General features: G+C 35.2%; 1 protein-coding gene and 1 long non-coding RNA gene across 2 annotated transcripts in view; one reads left to right on the top strand and one right to left on the bottom strand.

The window, feature by feature from the left end:
• Nucleotides 1-20,801, bottom strand: part of hk2 (hexokinase 2) — a 140,671-nt gene that overhangs the window by 107,672 nt on the left and 12,198 nt on the right. The window contains 3 exon segments of the mRNA NM_213066.1: nucleotides 55-174; nucleotides 7,100-7,248; nucleotides 15,828-15,990. Coding sequence (NP_998231.1) covers nucleotides 55-174; nucleotides 7,100-7,248; nucleotides 15,828-15,990 — 432 coding nt within the window.
• LOC141385773 (uncharacterized) lies at nucleotides 37-3,291 on the top strand. Its single transcript, XR_015491012.1, has 3 exons — nucleotides 37-507; nucleotides 573-2,270; nucleotides 2,373-3,291. It is a non-coding gene; the product is annotated as an uncharacterized LOC141385773 (long non-coding RNA).

Below are 20,801 nucleotides of genomic sequence, written 5' to 3'. Positions count from 1 at the left end.
AGTTGCTAATTTTAGACTTCCTTTTTTTTTTTTTTTAATCCTTTCTCATCTCACCTCATCTAGTTTGGTCTGCTGGCAAGGAAATGAAAAGGTGAAGCCAAGAGGCAGCTTCTTCTCTTTGATGCCCAGTTTTTCAAGGAAATTGGCCAAACATTCGGCTATGTGATCGAAGAGCTGAAAAAGAAAATGGGAGGGGGGAGATTGGGGGGAACAGGATTGATTTAAATCCACCACTTAGTTTAGATTATTCATTTGTTGCATACAAAAGTATGCCAATATGAGAGCTGAAATGTTCATTGCATCATTTCATTGACATATGTTTGTATAACACCATATTTGGCCACATTCATAAATGACGTTATTAAGGTAAACCTGTTTAACCGCTTAAAGACTCAATGGTCACAAAGACAAGACACAAACTGCTGAAGCTCAAATTAGATCACAATGAAGAAGAAATGTGCTTTAAGCAATTCTGAATGTGTTGCGGTTGCTGGTGCCAGAAAGCTTGTTGTAGTATTTTCAGAAACTGCTGATCTACTGAGTTCTTCACCAAATAAGTCAATACAGGTGAGTGGGCCACTTTCAGAAACATACTTTTCCATCTCTCTGACCATTAAAACTTACACTTGCACCAGTTTGCACATCTGCACCAGATTCTCTTACAATCACTCTATACCTTGTGAAAAAACATTGTGCATTTCTGAAGTGTGCCTCACACAGGTGAGTGGGCTTGACAATCCACCTGTAGAAAATGCATGCTTTCATCTCTCTGACACTTTAAAGGACCATTTCCACTGAGTGGTAGAGTACGGCTCAGTACACCTTTGTGTCCGTTTCCACTGTCAAAAGGTACATAAAAGTGAACCATACCACTTTTTGGGTACCCTTTCCAAAGGGTACCAAGCACAACATAAGGGTACAAGGCAGAGCTAGACGCGCAGCTGAATGCTATTGGTTTACAAACAAACATCACTAGCGCGAGTGCAAGCCTGGAGAATGACTGTGAGTGCATCGTGATATCTCTGAGTGTGCAGCATTAATTCATGAGAGAGACTTGGTTCAAATCAATCAGCATGCTCTATTGTGTGTGCGGTGCAACTTCATTAATATGCATGATAGCTTCGTTTTTACCTGTACAGTGTTCAGACGGCAGAGAGATGCCACGTTGTGTTGCCAAAACAAGTGAAAGACAAGAAAGTGTCTAAGGAACATTTTTTACCCGAGAGCTTTTCTCATCTGGAAAGGCGAAATCTAGATTTGCCGCTCGTCTTCTTTTAATAAAGACGCAGCTCCAGTTGGTGTAGATTGTCTTGTCTCTACAGATTTGGTAAGTAAGCGATCAGTGGTCTTTGTTTGTTTATTCAGATGGCAAAGTTAGTTTGTATCTTCAGCAGTACTCTTTCAGTGTTTAAAGACGGACTTTAGTCCAAATGATTTCTAAGTTACTAAAGTTCACAGAACATTAATATCACTACAATATTATGGGATGAAAGATCCGCTGTAAATACAGCTCTCCAAGGGTAAACATGTAAACACTTCAATCAAACTATTACCTTCGTGTAGGATTTTTACCGTATTTTGTGACAGGATGGTCTATACACACACAGCTTTCTGACGCTACCTACCAAGTGCATTAAGTTACAGAGAAACGCGGAGGGTAGTTCTCTCATTCGCTATGTGGTATCAAACATTTCATTAAAACTACACACTTTCAGCAGTTCCTCGAATCTAATATCTTGTTTGTCATGAGAGGCATGAATGAAATGTTTCTGAATGAAAGTGCCAAACTGCAGTTAAAGTCCACCATTTATTAATTTGCCAAATAATTTGATTACTAATGTCCATGTAAACACAGCCACTGTCTTTCTGCCCTGCGTCTGTGTGTTTGTTTTGCCATGGTGAAAACCAGCATGTGCCCAAACCGAAACTCCCATTTTTGCTCTTTCCCTCCTCCGACACTCCCCCCTAAACCGAACTGGACATGCCTACTTTCCTGACCTTTTTCCAAACTAGAGATGTGAAAACACCTTGCTGAAACAGGGGGGTTTGGTGGCCCTTTAACATATTAACTCATATTACTCATACTCATGTTAACCTTTATTTTACATCTACAGAATCGTGAGAAAATCGTGATCTTGATTTTAAGTAAAAAAACATCATGATTCTCATTTTAGCCAGAATCGTGCAGCCCTATGTACCACACAATCATGCTGCACTACTTGTTTTATTCGACCTTAAATATCTCTCAATATCTTGCACAAAATTGTTCTGTCTTATGTAAAAGTACTTGTATAGACCGTCCTTGGTTCTGTGTATCATTAAGTTAACGGTTAGATTACAGCTCCTGTAAGTTATGTACAGGATTAAAATAGCTCTTCTGTCCAGTGTTGTCTTCATATTTGTGATTATATTCATTTATGCAGCACCGTGAGACGCAACCTTTTGTTCCAATTGATGTCCAAACATACATCAAAATGACAATAAAGCTCAATTTGAATTGACTTAAAAAATAGTAATCAGGCTTTAGTGAAGCACACCAGCTTCACATTTTTCTTTCAAGTTGTTTTACCTTGACCCTTTGTACTTTTGGTAAAAAATGAGAACTCTTTGCCATAATTTTTAAAGGGTTTTTCTTTCAACCTGTTTTTTTGTGATCTTGCTTGCATAGTGAGCTTTTTTTTTTTTTTCATTCACACGGCTACTTTTTCATTCTTCAATTCTTATAGCATCACATCTTTCCTGTGGGCTTTTAATCATTTTTGACTTTTGAAAAAAAATAAGAGATGTAACTCAGACAGGAAAGAAATTTGCTTGATAATTACACAAATCCACACTTTTAGCCCTCGTTAACAATTATACATCACTTATAACTGATTATATACATATTACAGCGCTGATTAAGACTTGTGTGCTTTGCTGCTGGTAAAATGTGCTTGGGGAGGGAACATGATCAGGATATGGACTTGCATAACAATTAAGCATTCGCCAGATAATTTAACCAGTAATTCTAGATTCATAATTGCTTCAAGGAAATTGGCCAAGTATTCAACTATGTGATCAAAAAACTTGAGGAGTGGGGGGATTGCAGACTAAATTTACTTACATTACCTTACTTAGCTGTAGTAGGAGTTTGATAAGATGTCGTGCCTCAAGATAAAATGAATGAATGACGTCGGTTTTATACAACTAGAATTGAACCAGAGTGATTGAATATTTAGCGATTGTTCTAGGAAACTTCATGATTATTTAAAACGTATTACATTAATTATGGATTTATATAATTCAAAATGTTTAAGTGCCAGAAAAGTGGCCTAATGGATCCTTTTCAAGACAGTTATAAAGCATTTAACGGTGATCAGCATCTTCAAACCATTAAAGTTTTTAAAATTTAGATTTTTTTTTTTAGTTTTTGTTAATGCATGTAAATTTATATGTACACTACTTTAAAGTCTTGTCGCCTATCAAAGTTTTAGGAACGACAAATAATAACTTGAGCTATACAGTTGGATTCATCTTTAATGCCTACATTTACCCCAGACATGCTCAATAATGTTCATATCTGGTGACTGGGCTGGCCAATCCCGGAGCATCTTGACCTTCTTTGCTTTCAGGAACTTTGATGTGGAGGCTGAAGTAGGAGAAGGAGCACTATCCAGCTAAAGAATTTGCCCTCTTCCTGTGGTTTGTAAAGTAATGGGCAGCACAAATGTCTTGATACCTCAGGCTGTTGATGTTGCCATCCACTCTGCAGATCTCTCGCATAGCCCCAAACCATGATTTATCCTTCACCAAACTTAACTGATATCTGTGTGAATTTTGGGTCCATGGGGGTTCCAATATGTCTTCTACAGTATTTGTGATGATTGGGATACATTTCAACAGACTATTTATCAGAAAAATCTACCTTCTGCCACTTTTCCAAATGATCAACTAGAAGTCAACTAGCTCTTTCAACTGGGATCGATGACAAGACCTTTGCCAGGTAGTGTATTTATGTATGTATTACACCCTCTTTGAATCAAGCTACAAAAAAAAGAGGTGTTTCTAATGTAGCGTCTATGGGGAAGAAGAGTAAATTTGATGTTCTCTCTTCTGGTATCCAATATCAGTCTTGCACATTTTTTTCCTTTTTCTGCCCAGTTATCAATTAACTTATTAGTTATAATTTTATTTCTTTCATTATTTGTTTATTGTATAATGAATGTTTTGTTTTAGAATTTATGTATTTATATTAAATTAAGAAGTTTTACCTGTTGTGTCGTAACGAAAGTGGTTGTAGGCAGGCTGGCATAAGATTCTGATGGTTTGATAACCTTGAAAATATCATGGTATCACGGTATTGTGCTCACAGCTCTAAAATATATTCTTTTTGAATGTCAGGGTAAAAAAAAACAACACATTTTTCGCCTTTGAAAACAATAGATTTTATTTTTTAGAAAGATTTATAATATTTTGGCGCAGTAAAAATGTCGGGCTAAATTAAGGAAATTGAATCATTGACTTCTGCTGTCTTCATTAATTTCAAAAACACTGATTTCTTTACAATTTTAAATGGCATCTTTGGATATCTTTTCTGCTGGAGATACTGTTGTCATGCAAAAAAACAAAAACAAAATAAAGTTAATAAAAAAATAAATTAAAAAAAATCTTACAACTACCTTTTAAAATAAAATAAAATTTTGGCGGTTTTAAAACCTTGACTCCCATGCAAGGTGACCTAAGATTAATATTCCGTAAGGTATATGAGAGAACCGGAAGAGTATTGTGGGGTGAGAGATTATTTGATCCAATAGTTGTCGAAAAGAGAACGGAAGAGAGATCTATACGTCTGATTGGAGCATAGTGATTTAATCTTTTGGATCTCATCGGACTATTTGTGACACAGTGTTCACTAAATAGTGTTAGCTGCTAAGGCGGAGATCTTCGCGAATAATTATCGTCCTAGACATCAACGAACCCGGACATTCCAGATAGCGCCCTGAGAAACCAGGATATCTCAGTGGCTCCTCTGGCAAAGTTGGACACATCACACAGCCGACTCCTCTCTATTTCCTCATGATCTGTAGTTCCGGTATTTCTTTATGAAGTGTAGTTCCGGTTCTGACGTGCTCCCTGGGATCTGGTAAGAATAAACTGTTACTTATTTGCCCTTAGGGCGAAGGGGCAACTGTGTTTTATGCCACTATAAACTCAAGCACCAACACAGGCCTGCAACGGGGTTTATTTATTTTTCCGATTCATTTTATATGGACTTTTTTGAGCTTTTCTAAATGAACTGTTGATTCTGTTTGAGTTTGAAAAAAGGAAAACGAAAAGCTTTATTTTTAAACAAACCTTTACTTCGTTTGTTTGTGTATCTTTGTTCGTTTTATTGTATTTATTTTGAAAGGTAATTTTGTACCAGATTGGTTGTTGATTATTTATATTAATTCAGGTTATGGGTTTCTTTTTGGGGTTAAAATACAAATTAGTGCGATCCAATTTATAAGAATCCATGGCCCTTTCCTTGCCATAGAAAAAGAGCACTACAATAACACCATCATAGAATTTTTCCATTATTATTTCAGCAAATAGCTTTGTAAAATAAAATACGTGTTGTACTCTCCCATTCACTACGCTCTAAATTCACCCAACTATGTACGTTTCCCACTACTGAGAAACCCGGAAACGTGAAAAACATCCCTGAATCCTTAATTAGGTAGATTAAGAGCATAAAGACAAGAGTTTTTACATCAAAAATGTTCAGAAAGTTAGTCCAAAGGTTGCCGTAATTTTCCCGTCTTGAGGGTGAGGTTTTGGGGAGGCTAAAGGATCTTAAGCACAGATCATAGCAGGCATAATTGGGGGCTTTGAAATGAATAGCTCTTCACATTAAACTAAAGTGGAAGCAAGACTCTGAGAAGCTCTCGAAAGTGAAAAGTGCTCCTGCGAAAATCCAGAGGGGACTGACAATCAATACCGTGGCGAAGTCTCCTCAGGTCAAGCATTTCATATTGAAATTATGAAGTCATAATGCCATGGGCTGTGAGAAACCAGGTGCAACTCATCATCTTCTGCCAGCTGGGTTCCAACTGTACCTTCCACCTCTTGGTCATGCACTCTTATAAAAGGACTCTTGTGGTTGAATTGCAATGATTGGAGTCCAGACAGTCATCATCACTAAGGATAAAGAAGATGTCTAACACCAAAACAACATTTCTTTTTTTTTCCACCAGACAGTATTCAGCTCCATATCTTATATCTTTGTCTTTTTAAGCAGTTTAGTTAATTATACACTTTAGTAAATAAAAAATTGTGTTATTTTGTATATGAAATAACTTAAACAGGATATTCACAGCATATAATAAAATGACAAACGATTAACATGACCTCTTTAGGCATCTAGCACATGCATTTAATTATTGTTCTTGTTAGCACACTTCTAAAACTCTGAACATGCAGGAATGTATAGATGTATGGAATGCAATTTAAAAAATCTGTTCATTCGTTTTATTTTCATCTATAGCTTTTAATTTCATGCAGGTAAACACCTGACAAAAATGTTTAATAGATCTTCCCCACTGTGATTAAGGTGAAATATGATAGAAATGTTAATAGGTTTAGATTTTCTCAATCAGATTGATTATAAAAAGACGTTATGCAGTTAACTTGGCAATTTGCTAAAAGGCAATGCATGAACGAAATTATCCATGGCAAATTTAATGTAATACAGTTTGGTATATTTAACTTCAGCCCACAGCCCTCAATCAAGTTTGGTGTCTGGCTCTTTATAAGAAAAGGTTTGGGCACCCCTGTTTTAAACTGTGTTTTTAGCTACTGTTTGAGCATTTCAAGTCACTCAAACAATAAAGGTTTTGGTAAGTTTATGGTTAAACATTTCAATGACTCCACAAATCAAATCAAGCGTGTTTTCAACTGTGGTTCCTAACCATCTGTAATACCGGTTCAACACTGCAGATTCTGTGATGCGATTATTGAAGATGCACATATTCCGATATTAATGCAGAAAGAATATATTGTGCAGTCCTACTTTACAAATAAATCTAATACCACTCTTATTGTGCATAGCATGGTTAATAAATCATTTGTCACTTCTCACCTCAGACCCACAGCCCCTCATGATGTTCTCTGGAATGGCATAGATCTGGTTCTCCATCTCCACTTTCTGCATTCCATTACTGGACACCTTGACAAGCAGAACCCGAAAATTGGTTCCTCCCAGGTCCAGGGCAAGGAAGTCACCAGTTTCTACAAACAGAATCAAATTCATCTTAATTTTTCAAGAATTAAGTCAAGACTGCAAGAACAAGACAGTCAGACTTTAAGAATAATCTCATAGCGAATTATTTAATGTAAGCAATAATGTTTGAAAGGACATGTGCTATATTGTGCCACTAACCTATTTCAAATCCTTTTAAATTAAATGTTTGCTCTTTCATGATTTATCTCTTTATAAGAAGAACCTGCCCACAACCTATATCCACAGAAATTTGACGATTTTTGAGCACATCTCAGTCTATTTACTTCTTTAAATGTATGTAAATATATATATTTTTTTCAGTTTTTATATGGCTTTCAATACAGAAAGGTTTGAAGAGTAATATTTTCTGTTTAATATATATTCAATTAAGATGAATAAATATAAGACTTAATTTGCACTATATATATATATATATATATATATATATATATATATATATATATATATATATATATATATATATATAAATAATTTTTTTTTTCCCAGCTTTGAGTTACTATATTCTCAAACCCAAAATCCACAGATCATTTAGAAAATTCTTGATTTCACAGATCAGTATTGTTCCTCTGGCAACATTTCCTCATGCTTTTTTACTTATGCAAGTGTATAAATATGGATTTTTTTCAGTTTTTATATTAATTAACAATATAATTGAGCAGTATGCAAATATTTATTGATTACATGCACAATATAGTTTGAAAAGTAATATTTTCTGTCTTTTAGTGCTTACATTATATGAGAAACCGATTATATCATAGACCTACTTTGCTTGCAAAACAAGTGGTTCTAATGCATTTTAAACCAAAAATAAAAGTTTTTGTGCTAATTTAATGAGTTTTAATGAGCTACTATTTAGTCAAAATTGTTTCACAAAAATCCACAGATTCTTTTCAAACTTCAGCGCAGAAATCAAAAAAACAATGTCTGCAGATTCTACTGGCCCTGTACACACTTTCACTTGTTAATATCGGTGTAATGGATCACAAATCCCACGAATCGCATTACATGGTTATTTTTATATCACGGATCAAACCATTTTTCAGATCTGCCAAAATTACGAATGTAATTAGCTTTCCATTTATTACAAAAACAGTACTGCAAGACACTTTTGGTTTTAACAAACAGAACTTAGAGCCTGTAATTTTCTTTAAAATAAAATGAAGAAATAATCGCCTTAATAAACCGTGAACTATTCAGTACTGTGTAAAAATTCACTGTTAATATAACTGTTTATGATAACGCTAAATGTAGAAATCTAACATTATCATTTGCACAACCCATATTTATGTTTAGTCTCAATTTTAATAAATAATTCAGTTATTCACTCCATGTTTTATTGCTAGATGTAGAAAATAAAGAATCATTGTGACAGTTTTTAATGGCAGTTTGTGTCGCCACCTATTGATAAAATAATGTAATTGCTGCCTACATATTTCATTTTTGAGCATCAGTGGTTTTATCTAAACCAGGGGTCTCAAACTCGCGGCCCGCGGGCCATTTGCGGCCCTCAGTGCAATATTTTGTGGCCCGCGCCGACCGCTGTACACTGACAGAATCAGCGGAGCGGGGAGAGAGAGCGCTCCCCGCTCCGCTGATTCTATCCGTACACAGCGGTCACTGGCATTCCCCGCCCGCCCTGTAAACAAAGGGGCGGGGATGCCGGTGACGTCACCACGCACCCCGCCCCTTTGTTAGACGCTGTGACGGGCGGGAAGTGTTCATCCGGAGCTCCTTCACGGTACTCCACACTTGTAAACAATCGTTCGCGTGGCGTCGCGCCATTCCCGCGGCTCTCGGTCCCGCCCAGACTCGTCAGCGCTACCAAGCCGACCAATCACAGAGCTTACGCTACGCGTCGTTGCGACGTGTAGTTACATTTTGTTGAGAGGTGCACGTCAGTGACGGCGATGGCCACGGCGAAGGGCTATGCGTCAGCGCCGTAGCATACGCCGGTGTTTGACGCAGAAGTATAAATCAGCCTTTATATATATTATAGGTAGATACAGACTGGTACAGACTGATGTGACTGGAGTGGGGTTGGGGTGTTTTATTTATACATATATACGCCTTTTTTTTAGGTGAGGGAATGGAAGTTTTGAGTGAGTTCCCCCACTTTTTTCCCTAGGACTTCAATAAGTCAAAGTACAGGTCTAGACTTAATGATGATCATCTTCAAGCCATACTGAGGGTCTCAACTGCTTCCGCTCTAAAGCCAAATGTGGTTCAGATTTGTGAGAAGAAGTGCTGTCAAGTCTCTGCCAGCAAGGAGTAGGCAAAAGATGTAAAAACAGTTCATAAGAACAGTTCATAATCTTCACTCAATGTTCTATTCATGTTCAGGACACTTCATGTTCAGAAGAAAATAATTAAAACTGTTAATAATGACATTTGAGGACTTTTTTTTTTGTGAAATCCCTTATGCGGCGCAGGCTCACCCAGACTTTGCCTCCTGCGGCCCCCAGGTAAATTGAGTTTGAGACCCCTTATCTAAACTATAAGCTTATATTAGTACTTCTGTTTTATTTGACTGTTTGTAACTTCATAACTAACTCAAAAGACTAAAGATTGAATCTCTATCTTGATTTTTGCATTTTTTCAAACACAGATTTAAATGTAGAGACTGGAAGGATTAATAAACATGTAAATCACCATCATTTATAATTTCTGTTGCGTGGGTGTTGAGATCCCGATCTTTTAATGATTAATGGTGCAGTTTACACTGACTGCATTAATGCAGGCTAAACAAGTAGTGGCAGAAAACACCTTTAATAGGCTAAGAAACCCTCCACATCCGAAATAACCTACCACAAACTTCTTCCATCATTACTATATTTTTACAGGAAAGCCTAAATGCTTTCATATATGTGATTTAAATGGCATGAGAGGTGATCTCTCTGCGATCTCTACAAATTTAGGATAAATCTACAAGTAATAAAAAACTATCAGCCAACTATAATCCACGGGTCACTGTGGATGGTGTATATGAATCACGGATCAACCGTGATCATTTACAGCCCTTCCAGCAAACAATTTTGTGTTTAAAAGACATCTAAATATAGACAGCTTAGCTTAAACAAGGCTAAACTTGGTCTCTTAGTAAAAATCTAATAGGCATCTTATGTGGCGTTCACACCAGACGCGGATAAAGCATCTTGAGTGAGTGATCTACAAGCTAAGTCAATTTAAAGACTCAAATAGACATCCTGCAGTGCGATTTGCGTGAATGATGCAATTCGCACAAACGAATCGGCATGAGCTTAACATTTTGTGCGATTGACGCGTTTAACACACATATAGCACGATTCACTTGAGTTGGAAAATTAAACTTTAGCGGACATTTGTGCCACGTTAACCAATCAGGAGCTTTTTCTTGTAGGGGAGTTATGACGACGTAGTGCCTGTCGTTGGTGCCCTGGGGGAAAATCCTCTTGCAGGCACCAGACAACAGTTCATTAAACTGGGCTCGGCTCAGTCAGAAGCATCGCTTAAAGCCTATCATCCAGGTGTAGTTTCTGGAGGAGTTAGACTCACAGAGCTGGGTACATCTCTGAAAGGTTCTAGTGGTCTCATTTAACAACAAAGCTAAATGAGTCACCGAGCAGACAGAAGCCCTGCCCATGACACGAATCTGCGTCTATTGTGAAGTGAATTTGACGCACGAATTATACTGATTTGACACACGAATGAAGAGAGTAAACTCAAAATGTTTGCGCATCTACTTACGCACAAATAAAGTGATTTATTTATGCATTCCGCACCTGAAGTGAACACAGCATGAGAATAGCCCAAAACTAGACTAGTCATCAATTAGACCAACTTTTTATGTATAGTCATTCATTATTGTTTATTTAAAGAAAAGTCTAGTTTTGGCCTATTCTTAGACGTCTATTAGATTTTCACTGACAGCCCAAATTAACCCCTATTTTACTCAAGACGACCATGTTTAGACGTCTATTAGACATCTTTTTTTTTTTTTAAATTGCTTGCTGGGATCTGTTTATTTGACGACTAGTCTAGTTTTGGGCTGTTCTTAGATTTCTATTAGATTTTCACTGACAGCCCAAGTTTAGCCTTGTTTTAGCCAAGACAGCCATGTTTAGACGTCTATTAGACATCTATTTTTTTTAATGGTTGCTGGGATCTTTCTATATGACGAATAGTCTAATTTTAGACTATTCTTAGACGTCTATTAGATTTTCACTGACAGCCCAAATTTAGCTTTGTTTTAGTCAAGACGACTACATTTAAACGTCTATAAGACATTATTTTTTTAAATGCTTGCTAGGATCTGTCTATTTGATGACTAGTCTAATTTTGGACTATTCTTAGACGTCTATTAGATTTTCACTGACAGCCCAAATTAACCCCTATTTTACTCAAGACGACTATGTTTAGACGTCTATTAGACATCTTTTTTAAAAAAATTGCTTGCTGGGATCTGTTTATTTGACGACTAGTCTAGTTTTGTGCTGTTCTTAGATTTCTATTAGATTTTCACTGACAGCCCAAGTTTAGCCTTGTTTTAGCCAAGACAGCCATGTTTAGACATCTATTAGACATCTATTTTTTTTAATGCTTGCTGGGATCTGTCTATATGACGAATAGTCTAATTTTGGACTATTCTTAGACGTCTATTAGATTTTCACTGACAGCCCAAGTTTAGCCTTGTTTTAGCCAAGACAGCCATGTTTAGACATCTATTAGACGTCTATTTTTTTTTAATGGTTGCTGGGATCTGTCTATATGACGAATAGTCTAATTTTGGACTATTCTTAGACGTCTATTAGATTTTCACTGACAGCCCAAATTTAGCTTTGTTTTAGTCAAGACGACTACATTTAAACGTCTATAAGACATTATTTTTTTAAATGCTTGCTAGGATCTGTCTATTTGATGACTAGTCTAATTTTGGACTATTCTTAGACGTCTATTAGATTTTCACAGACAGCCCAAATTAACCCCTATTTTACTCAAGACGACCATGTTTAGACGTCTATTAGACATCTTTTTTTTTTTTTTTAATTGCTTGCTGGGATCTGTTTATTTGACGACTAGTCTAGTTTTGGGCTGTTCTTAGATTTCTATTAGATTTTCACTGACAGCCCAAGTTTAGCCTTGTTTTAGCCAAGACAGCCATGTTTAGACGTCTATTAGACATCAATTTTTTTTAATGGTTGCTGGGATCTTTCTATATGACGAATAGTCTAATTTTAGACTATTCTTAGACGTCTATTAGATTTTCACTGACAGCCCAAATTTAGCTTTGTTTTAGTCAAGACGACTACATTTAAACGTCTATAAGACATTATTTTTTTAAATGCTTGCTAGGATCTGTCTATTTGATGACTAGTCTAATTTTGGACTATTCTTAGACGTCTATTAGATTTTCACTGACAGCCCAAATTAACCCCTATTTTACTCAAGACGACTATGTTTAGACGTCTATTAGACATCTTTTTTAAAAAAATTGCTTGCTGGGATCTGTTTATTTGACGACTAGTCTAGTTTTGTGCTGTTCTTAGATTTCTATTAGATTTTCACTGACAGCCCAAGTTTAGCCTTGTTTTAGCCAAGACAGCCATGTTTAGACATCTATTAGACATCTATTTTTTTTAATGGTTGCTGGGATCTGTCTATATGACAAATAGTCTAATTTTAGACTATTCTTAGACGTCTATTAGATTTTCACTGACAGCCCAAATTTAGCTTTGTTGTAGTCAAGACAGCCATGTTTAGACATCTATTAGACATCTATTTTTTTTAATGCTTGCTGGGATCTGTCTATATGACGAATAGTCTAATTTTGGACTATTCTTAGACGTCTATTAGATTTTCACTGACAGCCCAAGTTTAGCCTTGTTTTAGCCAAGACAGCCATGTTTAGACATCTATTAGACGTCTATTTTTTTTTAATGGTTGCTGGGATCTGTCTATATGACGAATAGTCTAATTTTGGACTATTCTTAGACGTCTATTAGATTTTCACTGACAGCCCAAATTTAGCTTTGTTTTAGTCAAGACGACTACATTTAAACGTCCATAAGACATCTATTTTTTTAAATGCTTGCTAGGATCTGTCTATTTGATGACTAGTCTAATTTTGGACTATTCTAAGACGTCTATTAGATTTTCACTGACAGCCCAAATTTTGCTTTGTTTAAGCCAAGACGACTACGTTTAGATGCCTATTAGACATCTTTTAAAAACAAAATATGCTTGCTGGGCTACTTGAAGTTCTGAAAGTACCAACATGGTAATGAATAAAGCACAGGTACAAACGTCAGCCTCATTCTATCATTACTCTTTATATTTAATTTCAAAAGCATCACAATAAAACCACCTTGATCTCTGAGAAAACAAAGCTACTATAGAAAACTATAAAAGAATCCCATGAGAAGTTAAACAATCAGGAGCCTCTTAACTGTCACATCATGGCATGAGAATAAAGAATAAAACAACATCTACTTGGACACAAACCCACCTTGATTTCACAGATCAGTATCGTTCCCTTGGCAACATTTCCTGGTACTGTTTTATGGCTCACACACTCACATGACTACATGTCTATGTGCTGGCATGCACTCCAGTAACCCGACTACAGTTAGTCCATTCACACCCAGCTTGAGACATTGTGTCATCCCGCGTGCACAGTCAAAACCCCTCAGATACAGAGAAGCCATTGGACTGGTGCTGTCGGTCAGTGTGACAAACACACACACACACAAACAGATCAAACCGTGACCAGTGATGACAACAGACCTGGAGTGCGGGATCAATAATTTCATCATCTTGCAACAAAAAAGAACACAACACTTCCAGGACAGAACAATGTGTTCAACAGTGCGCTTCTGGGTCAAACTAAGGACGACAATACACCTCCGCCTAGGAACTGACCCACATGGAGTCCGATTGCAGCAGAATACAAGTGTTTTTCCATTTACAATATGTTCTACACACTTCCTGTTTGTCAAGTTTTGTTTAGATAGTTTTATTAAGTATTTAACCACTGATGTTCATATTTAAAAGTTGTGTGATCGGGACTTATTTCAGTGTGTTGAAGTACATCCAATTGAAATGCAACATTGAATAGGGGGCAGGGCTGTCTTTTTGAACATCATTGACCTTTAAGCAAACTAATGGTAAGATGGTTTAGAGTATTGTGGCTGATGTCATAAAACTGACGTCAATAAATAAGGATCATCCCTACAAACGCAGAAGCAAACGGTCAGACTTTAACTGAGGAGTCGATTAATTTGTATGGATTAATTGTTGACATAATAAACAATGAAAGATGATCTCACATGGACTTTAAATGCCTTGAAATGTATTTTGAAATTTAAGCTGCACTTAATATTGTTTAATAAGAGGGTCTTTAAAATCTTTTACTGAACATGGAAACCTTTGCTGAATTATATTGACACTAATAATCTTGAAGCAGAATAAAACCTTTTTATTATTAGCTTTTATAAATGCAGTATATAATTATAATAATAATTATTATTATTATTATTATTATTATACATTTACTCCACATATATATTTTTTATTTTACTTTTATTGTAACTTCCATATGCGAGCAAGTGTGTAATAAAATACAAATATTGCATCTAGTTTTATGGAGACTTGCAAACACCAATTTTACAAGAAACATGTTTTTTGCGAACACAAGCTGTCCGTTTGTGCTTTACATTTCACAATGGTAAGAAACATTATTGTGGTGGTCAAATGTATAATTTACAGTATCTCTTATTTTAATTAGTAATATTTAACACACAGAACAGAGCTTAACTCTTAAAGGGCAGACCACCCAATACATTTTGTTTTGATGTCCTTTGAGGAAGGTGGGTGGGGGGGGCTGGGGGGGTGAACCATCAATTAGTGTGGTCAGTCTCCCCCCACCCCTGTAATCCGCACCCTATATAAGCCATAAGCACCAACAAACCTGTTCCAAACACAACCGCATGCCACCTCAAGAGCACCAAAAATGTTCTGCAACACATTATGAATCCATTAAGTACGTTTTACTTATTTTTGACTCAAGTACATACTAGTCAAGGCTACCTGATATAAAGTGTGAGCAGGAAGGGTAATGTTTATTTTTAATGATCATTTTAAAATCTGAAAAATTTGCATTTTCACTTTTACAGTTTTTATATTTTTTACTAAACAGAAATTTATATCATCAAGATATCGTCAAACTAGTCAGATAATAAAAACATGGTATGATCTGAGCCATTAGAAAAAAAACAAAGGTGTCAAACCCAGTTCCCAGAGGGCCACAGGCATGCAGACTTTAGCTCCAACACTAATCAAACACACCTGATCCAGCTAGTTACATCCTTCAGGTGTATGTGAAGCTGCTCCTTTAAGAAGTTGTTAGCCGAATCCAACACTGAACTAAGAGAGACTCTGGAAGCTGTCTTTTGTCAAATGCTAACTCTTTATTTTTATAATTCTCTTGAACATAATTAAAAGTTAAATTATAAGCACTTTTCTCTTTGTATCATGTCCTTGAGGGGCTAATAATTGTGACTTCAACTGTAAATCAGAATGTGAATCCCGTTACCTGTGCCATCAGGTGTGGAGCGTACAAAGGTGGGAAGCATCTTGACAGCTGCGGTTGGATTTGTGTCTCTACCCAGTCCTTTATCCATCTCCTTCCTAAAGCGCTTGGACACATCCATCAGGTTCTCATTGGACAGTCGCATGTGATACAGGTACTTGTCCACCTGAAAAAAAACAAATAAAGGGTAAGAATCTAATACATAGCTCACTAAATTGTGCCAATTCCAGAGTTCACATCTAATAATAAACATTTCATAATACTTTTTAATTAGGCATGAGCCAGTATAAAATTCAGATGGTATGATAACTTGGATAAAAAATTAAAAATAAAATCAAGGTATTGTGATTACTGCTCTAAACATTTATAATATTTTGGAACAGTGAACATGTCAGCCTAAATAATTAAAATAGATATTTGACTTTTGACAGAGATTTCTTTCCAAAATAAAAAGTCATCTATGAATATCTTGGTTAAATGTTCATACTTGCTCTATAGGATGTTGGTTTTAAGTGATTTGTTTTTCAGATGTTTGCTGACATGTGAGCTGTAGCTCTTAAAGTAGGTCTTTAGTTACTGAAGTTACTGTAGCCCTAAATTAATAAAATTAATAGTTTCTGACAACAAAACAACAACTTTTATTTACATTGAAACTGTATAACAGAAAACTGTATCGGTTTTAGAACTTTTGACTAAGGCCAGACAGAATCTGCTGATGTTTTTGCCATTTCTGCTGAGAATTTTGGTAAAAGTCTGCGCATTTCTGCTGAATTATTTTGGGAGTATCATAACTAAAATCTTAATATATGAAATAAAAAATACTATCTTTTTAACTTTTATTTAATATGTTTAAAATGCAAATCCAATTAGATTCAATTTATTTGGTAAATAAAGCAACTTCGTCATATAATATATCTAGTAAAAGACAGAAAATATTTCTGTACAAACAGTACTGTACATAAATTACAGTAATATTATTGACTAATATGAAAATGTTCATCTGATTTATTTAAAAACTGAATGAATATAGATTTACACACATTTACTTATGTAAATAAACAGAATTAATGATGGGCTAAAAATCTGCAGAAATCTGCAGAAAATCTGCAGAATTCTGTGCAAGCAGATTCTAGATGGGCCTACCTATGACTTTTCTAAACCACAGTAAACCTTGAAACCAGTTATAGTCCCATACCTATTCTTAATACTACAACTTAACACACACACACACCCAGGGGTATGATCATAATAGCAAACCATAATCATTTTGCAGCATAACATACTCTCTACATATTTTTCTGCAATCACTAAACTAACAAACAGGGAATTTGTGAAGTCAATCATCATGATAGAGTGCGCACTTAAAAAGGAGGCACAAAGAAACAATGATACAATATAGAACTGATTTTAAAATATTTATTTAAATTTAATTATACACTAAAATCATAATATTAGCCCTCCTGTTACATTTAAATTCTTTTAGATTTTTTTTTTCCAATTCCTGTTAAATGGAGAGTAGATTTTTTTTAAATACATTTCTAAACACAAGATTAAAAACAAATTTTCTAATGAATGATTTCTTAATGAATGAGAGAAACTAGGCTCAGTTGGGCATGACCATTTCTCCTATGGCCAAACGTCTTGTGCAGAGCTGCAGTCAAGGTGCCGTATCATTGGCAGTATATTATATACTAGATATTTTTCAAGATACTAGTATCCAACGTTAAAGTGCAGTTTAAAGGCTTAAATAGGTTCATTAAATTAACTAGGCAAGTAACTGTACAACGATGGTTTGTTTTGTAGAGAATCGTAAATATTAATTTTAAGACTACCAGCAGATAAAAAATATTATAGAAAATACTGTGGAAAAAATTCCTTGCTTTGTTAATAATTATTTAGGAAATATTAAAAAAATGTATAATGTATATTACCGAAACTCAAGTATATGTAAATATATAAATATAAGAAAATGTGAATGTACATAAATTCACAAAGCCTCATGACCAAAATCAACGATTTGTAATATAAATAAACACTAAATTATTAAATTCAGTTAGTCCAGAATTTAACTAATTTAAAGGTTGTTAGAATTTTTTAAAAGTTATACAAGATGTGTATTTTCACAACAAAACATTAGTTTAATTTTCAATAATGCCATAAGATTGTAAAAAAAAACATATTTTCTTCATTTTAGACAGTAAATATAAAACTGGCTAATAACACCAATGTACTTTGTATTCTTGGTCGCCTGTACTTTGGATAGTGTAAGCAAAGTAACAGATATCTTTTTTTTTCCCTTTTTAAGTACATTACATTAAAATAATTCCCATTATTAAATAATAAAAAAATTACAAAATTACAATTAGTATCATGAAAAAAAAACTGAACCAAAACAAAGGGACCAACTACAAAAAAAAAAAATCTATTTCATTGATAAAATGTGAGTTAATTTTTTCCCCCACTTGTCACTGTGGTCACTGGCCTTGACTACATGTTGTCAGGGGAAAGCTACATTCACAGCAGGAAACACAGCTATGAGTTTGAAATATTTATTACACTGTGCAGTTTGATTTCAAAATAAAAAAAATGTATTATAGACAGACACACCACCTTTGTGAAAAGTACACTATATTTCTAGGTTAACTATATAGACACACATTACCGTCCTCCCTATAATCAACATTATAAAGGCCCCATGAAATTAAAATAAAGTTTTTTTAGATATTTGTATCAGTATGTTACTCTTAAGGCTGATTTATACTTCCACGTCGAGTGATCAAGCATGCCTTGCATGTTGCAGTGCGTTTATGCTTCTGCGAGCCGTTTGTCTCTGCAAGAACACTTCCAAAACGCTAGCTGACAGTGAGGTTACAGTCCTCTCTGTCAAGTTTCTTTGCGGGTCAATGTTTTTTCTGAATGCTACCTTAAAGGGCACTTATGTTGAAAGTCATGTTTTGTCAGCTGTTTGGACAGAATTGTGTGTAGGTATAGTGTGTCCACAGCCATACTGGGTGATATAAAGACATTAAGCCCCTTTTTTTAAAATTTCCTGATGTTAGAATAGGATCCAAATCCCTCCCATTTTGAGGCCGACCGCAACGTAAAGTAGGATTGTGATTTTCCCACACACAGAACTGATTGACAACCGCTTTTTAACATGTCTCCATAGTAATGCATATAATCATATCAACAAGATAGAACGTGCGCAAAGCAACTGGATTTAAAAGATCTGTTCAGCTCCCTGTAATCATCAATCATCATCAAATGTGATCAAGAATGAGTTTTACAAGTTTAAAATATTTTAAAACAGTGCAAGGAAATTTTCACAGTATGTCTGATGACATTTTTTTCTTCTGAAGAAAGTCAAGTTTTAATAAGGCTAGAATAAAAGAAGATTTAAAGTAAAAATAAAAACATTTTAGGGACAAAATTATTAGCACCTTAAAGCTAATTTTTTTTATTTATTTTTTTTTTGATAGTCTACAGAACAAACCATCGTTATACAATAACTTGCCTAATTACCCTAACCTGCCTAGCTAACCTGATTAACCTAATTAAGCCTTTAAATGTCACTTTAAGCTGTATAGAAGTGTCTTAAAAAACATCTAGTGAAATATTATTTACTGTCATCATGCTAAAGATAAAATAAATCAGTTATTAGAAATAAGATGATAAAACTATTATGTTTAGAAATGTGTTGAAAAAAAATCTTTAATTAATAGCCCCCCTTAATTCAGGGGGGCTAAAATTCTGACTTCAACTGTACATAAGCTAGTGTGCTACAAGTCAATGACACAATTCACATTTAAAAGAAATAAACATCCAAAGCCTGCAGTTCGTCACTTCCGCCACAATAGAGCAACATTTTTTAACATCACCATCTTCTAACCAATCAAATGCTCTTTGGTATCTGACATGTCCCGCCACCCTTCAAAATGCTTCTCATTTGCTTTTCCTTTGATGCGCTCTCAGGCAAAGCTGTGAAAACAGCAAAATGCTATAGGCTGTTTTTGTTTTTTTAAAGGAGGAGCTACTATATGCCCCGCCCTGTCTTCATGTTTCAGTTGAGATCGTCAATCATCAAGTAAAAAAAAAAAAAAGGACATTTAAAAGCACTTCACAGGACATTTAACTCTCTCTGGTTTTGATTGTAATATATTTTATGATTGTTATTTTGTAAAGCTGCTTTGGAATGATCATTGTGAAAAGTGCTATACACAAACCTGAATTAAAGGCAGACAGACAGACAGAGCAGATAAAAAAAAATGCACCAGCCTTGATTTCACAGAAAATAATGTTGGAAGCCTAATGTTGCTTTGTGCTCAAAAAGCAATCAATAAAGGGCTCTGGCACACTGTCTGCCACTGCCAATCACAAAGACCTGCTTTCTTCCAAGGCCAGTCGTAACCTGAGATAGTCGGCTTATTCTTACTGTCCTGACACAGGCCGAAGAATCTTTTACAAAAAAGGGAAGCTGGAATGTCCTGTACCAGATTTCACTCAAAGGTCAGATGGTGACTTCACATGGTAAGTTTCCAAAAGCCATTATAATAGGATGAAGAAAGAGCGTCTTTGAGCAACATCTTTCGACATTGTAAAACATCTTAGAGGTCAGTGAGTGTAATAATTGGCTAGCTCGCTTCACAGTTTTAGCTCAATAATGGTTCAATTCTCTGTTGAGAGTTCAGAAAATATTATTTGCGGAGTCAATGAAAAGTTGAACTCTAATCTAAAAGTGTGACATTTTTTGGGGAAGTGTTTTTTTAAGGTCTGTGATTGTAAGATTACAAGCCATATTAAATCACGTTGGCACAAGAAACTAAAAAGTTAGCCACTTAAACAAGTTAATTGTAATTATTTATATAATGAAGATAGTTATATAATTTGATTATTCTGTAAAGTGCTGTAAATGACTTTGGCTGTTTGTTCAAACTACTTATTTAAACAACACAATTCTAAAGTTTTTTTTTTTTTTTG

This window comes from Danio rerio, chromosome 5 (assembly GCF_052040795.2).
Source record: "Danio rerio strain M-AB ecotype USA chromosome 5, GRCz13ab, whole genome shotgun sequence".
Classification (NCBI taxonomy): Eukaryota; Metazoa; Chordata; class Actinopteri; order Cypriniformes; family Danionidae; genus Danio; species Danio rerio.
Note: the sequence above shows the minus strand (reverse complement) of the source record. Positions and strands in the feature narration are given on the sequence as shown.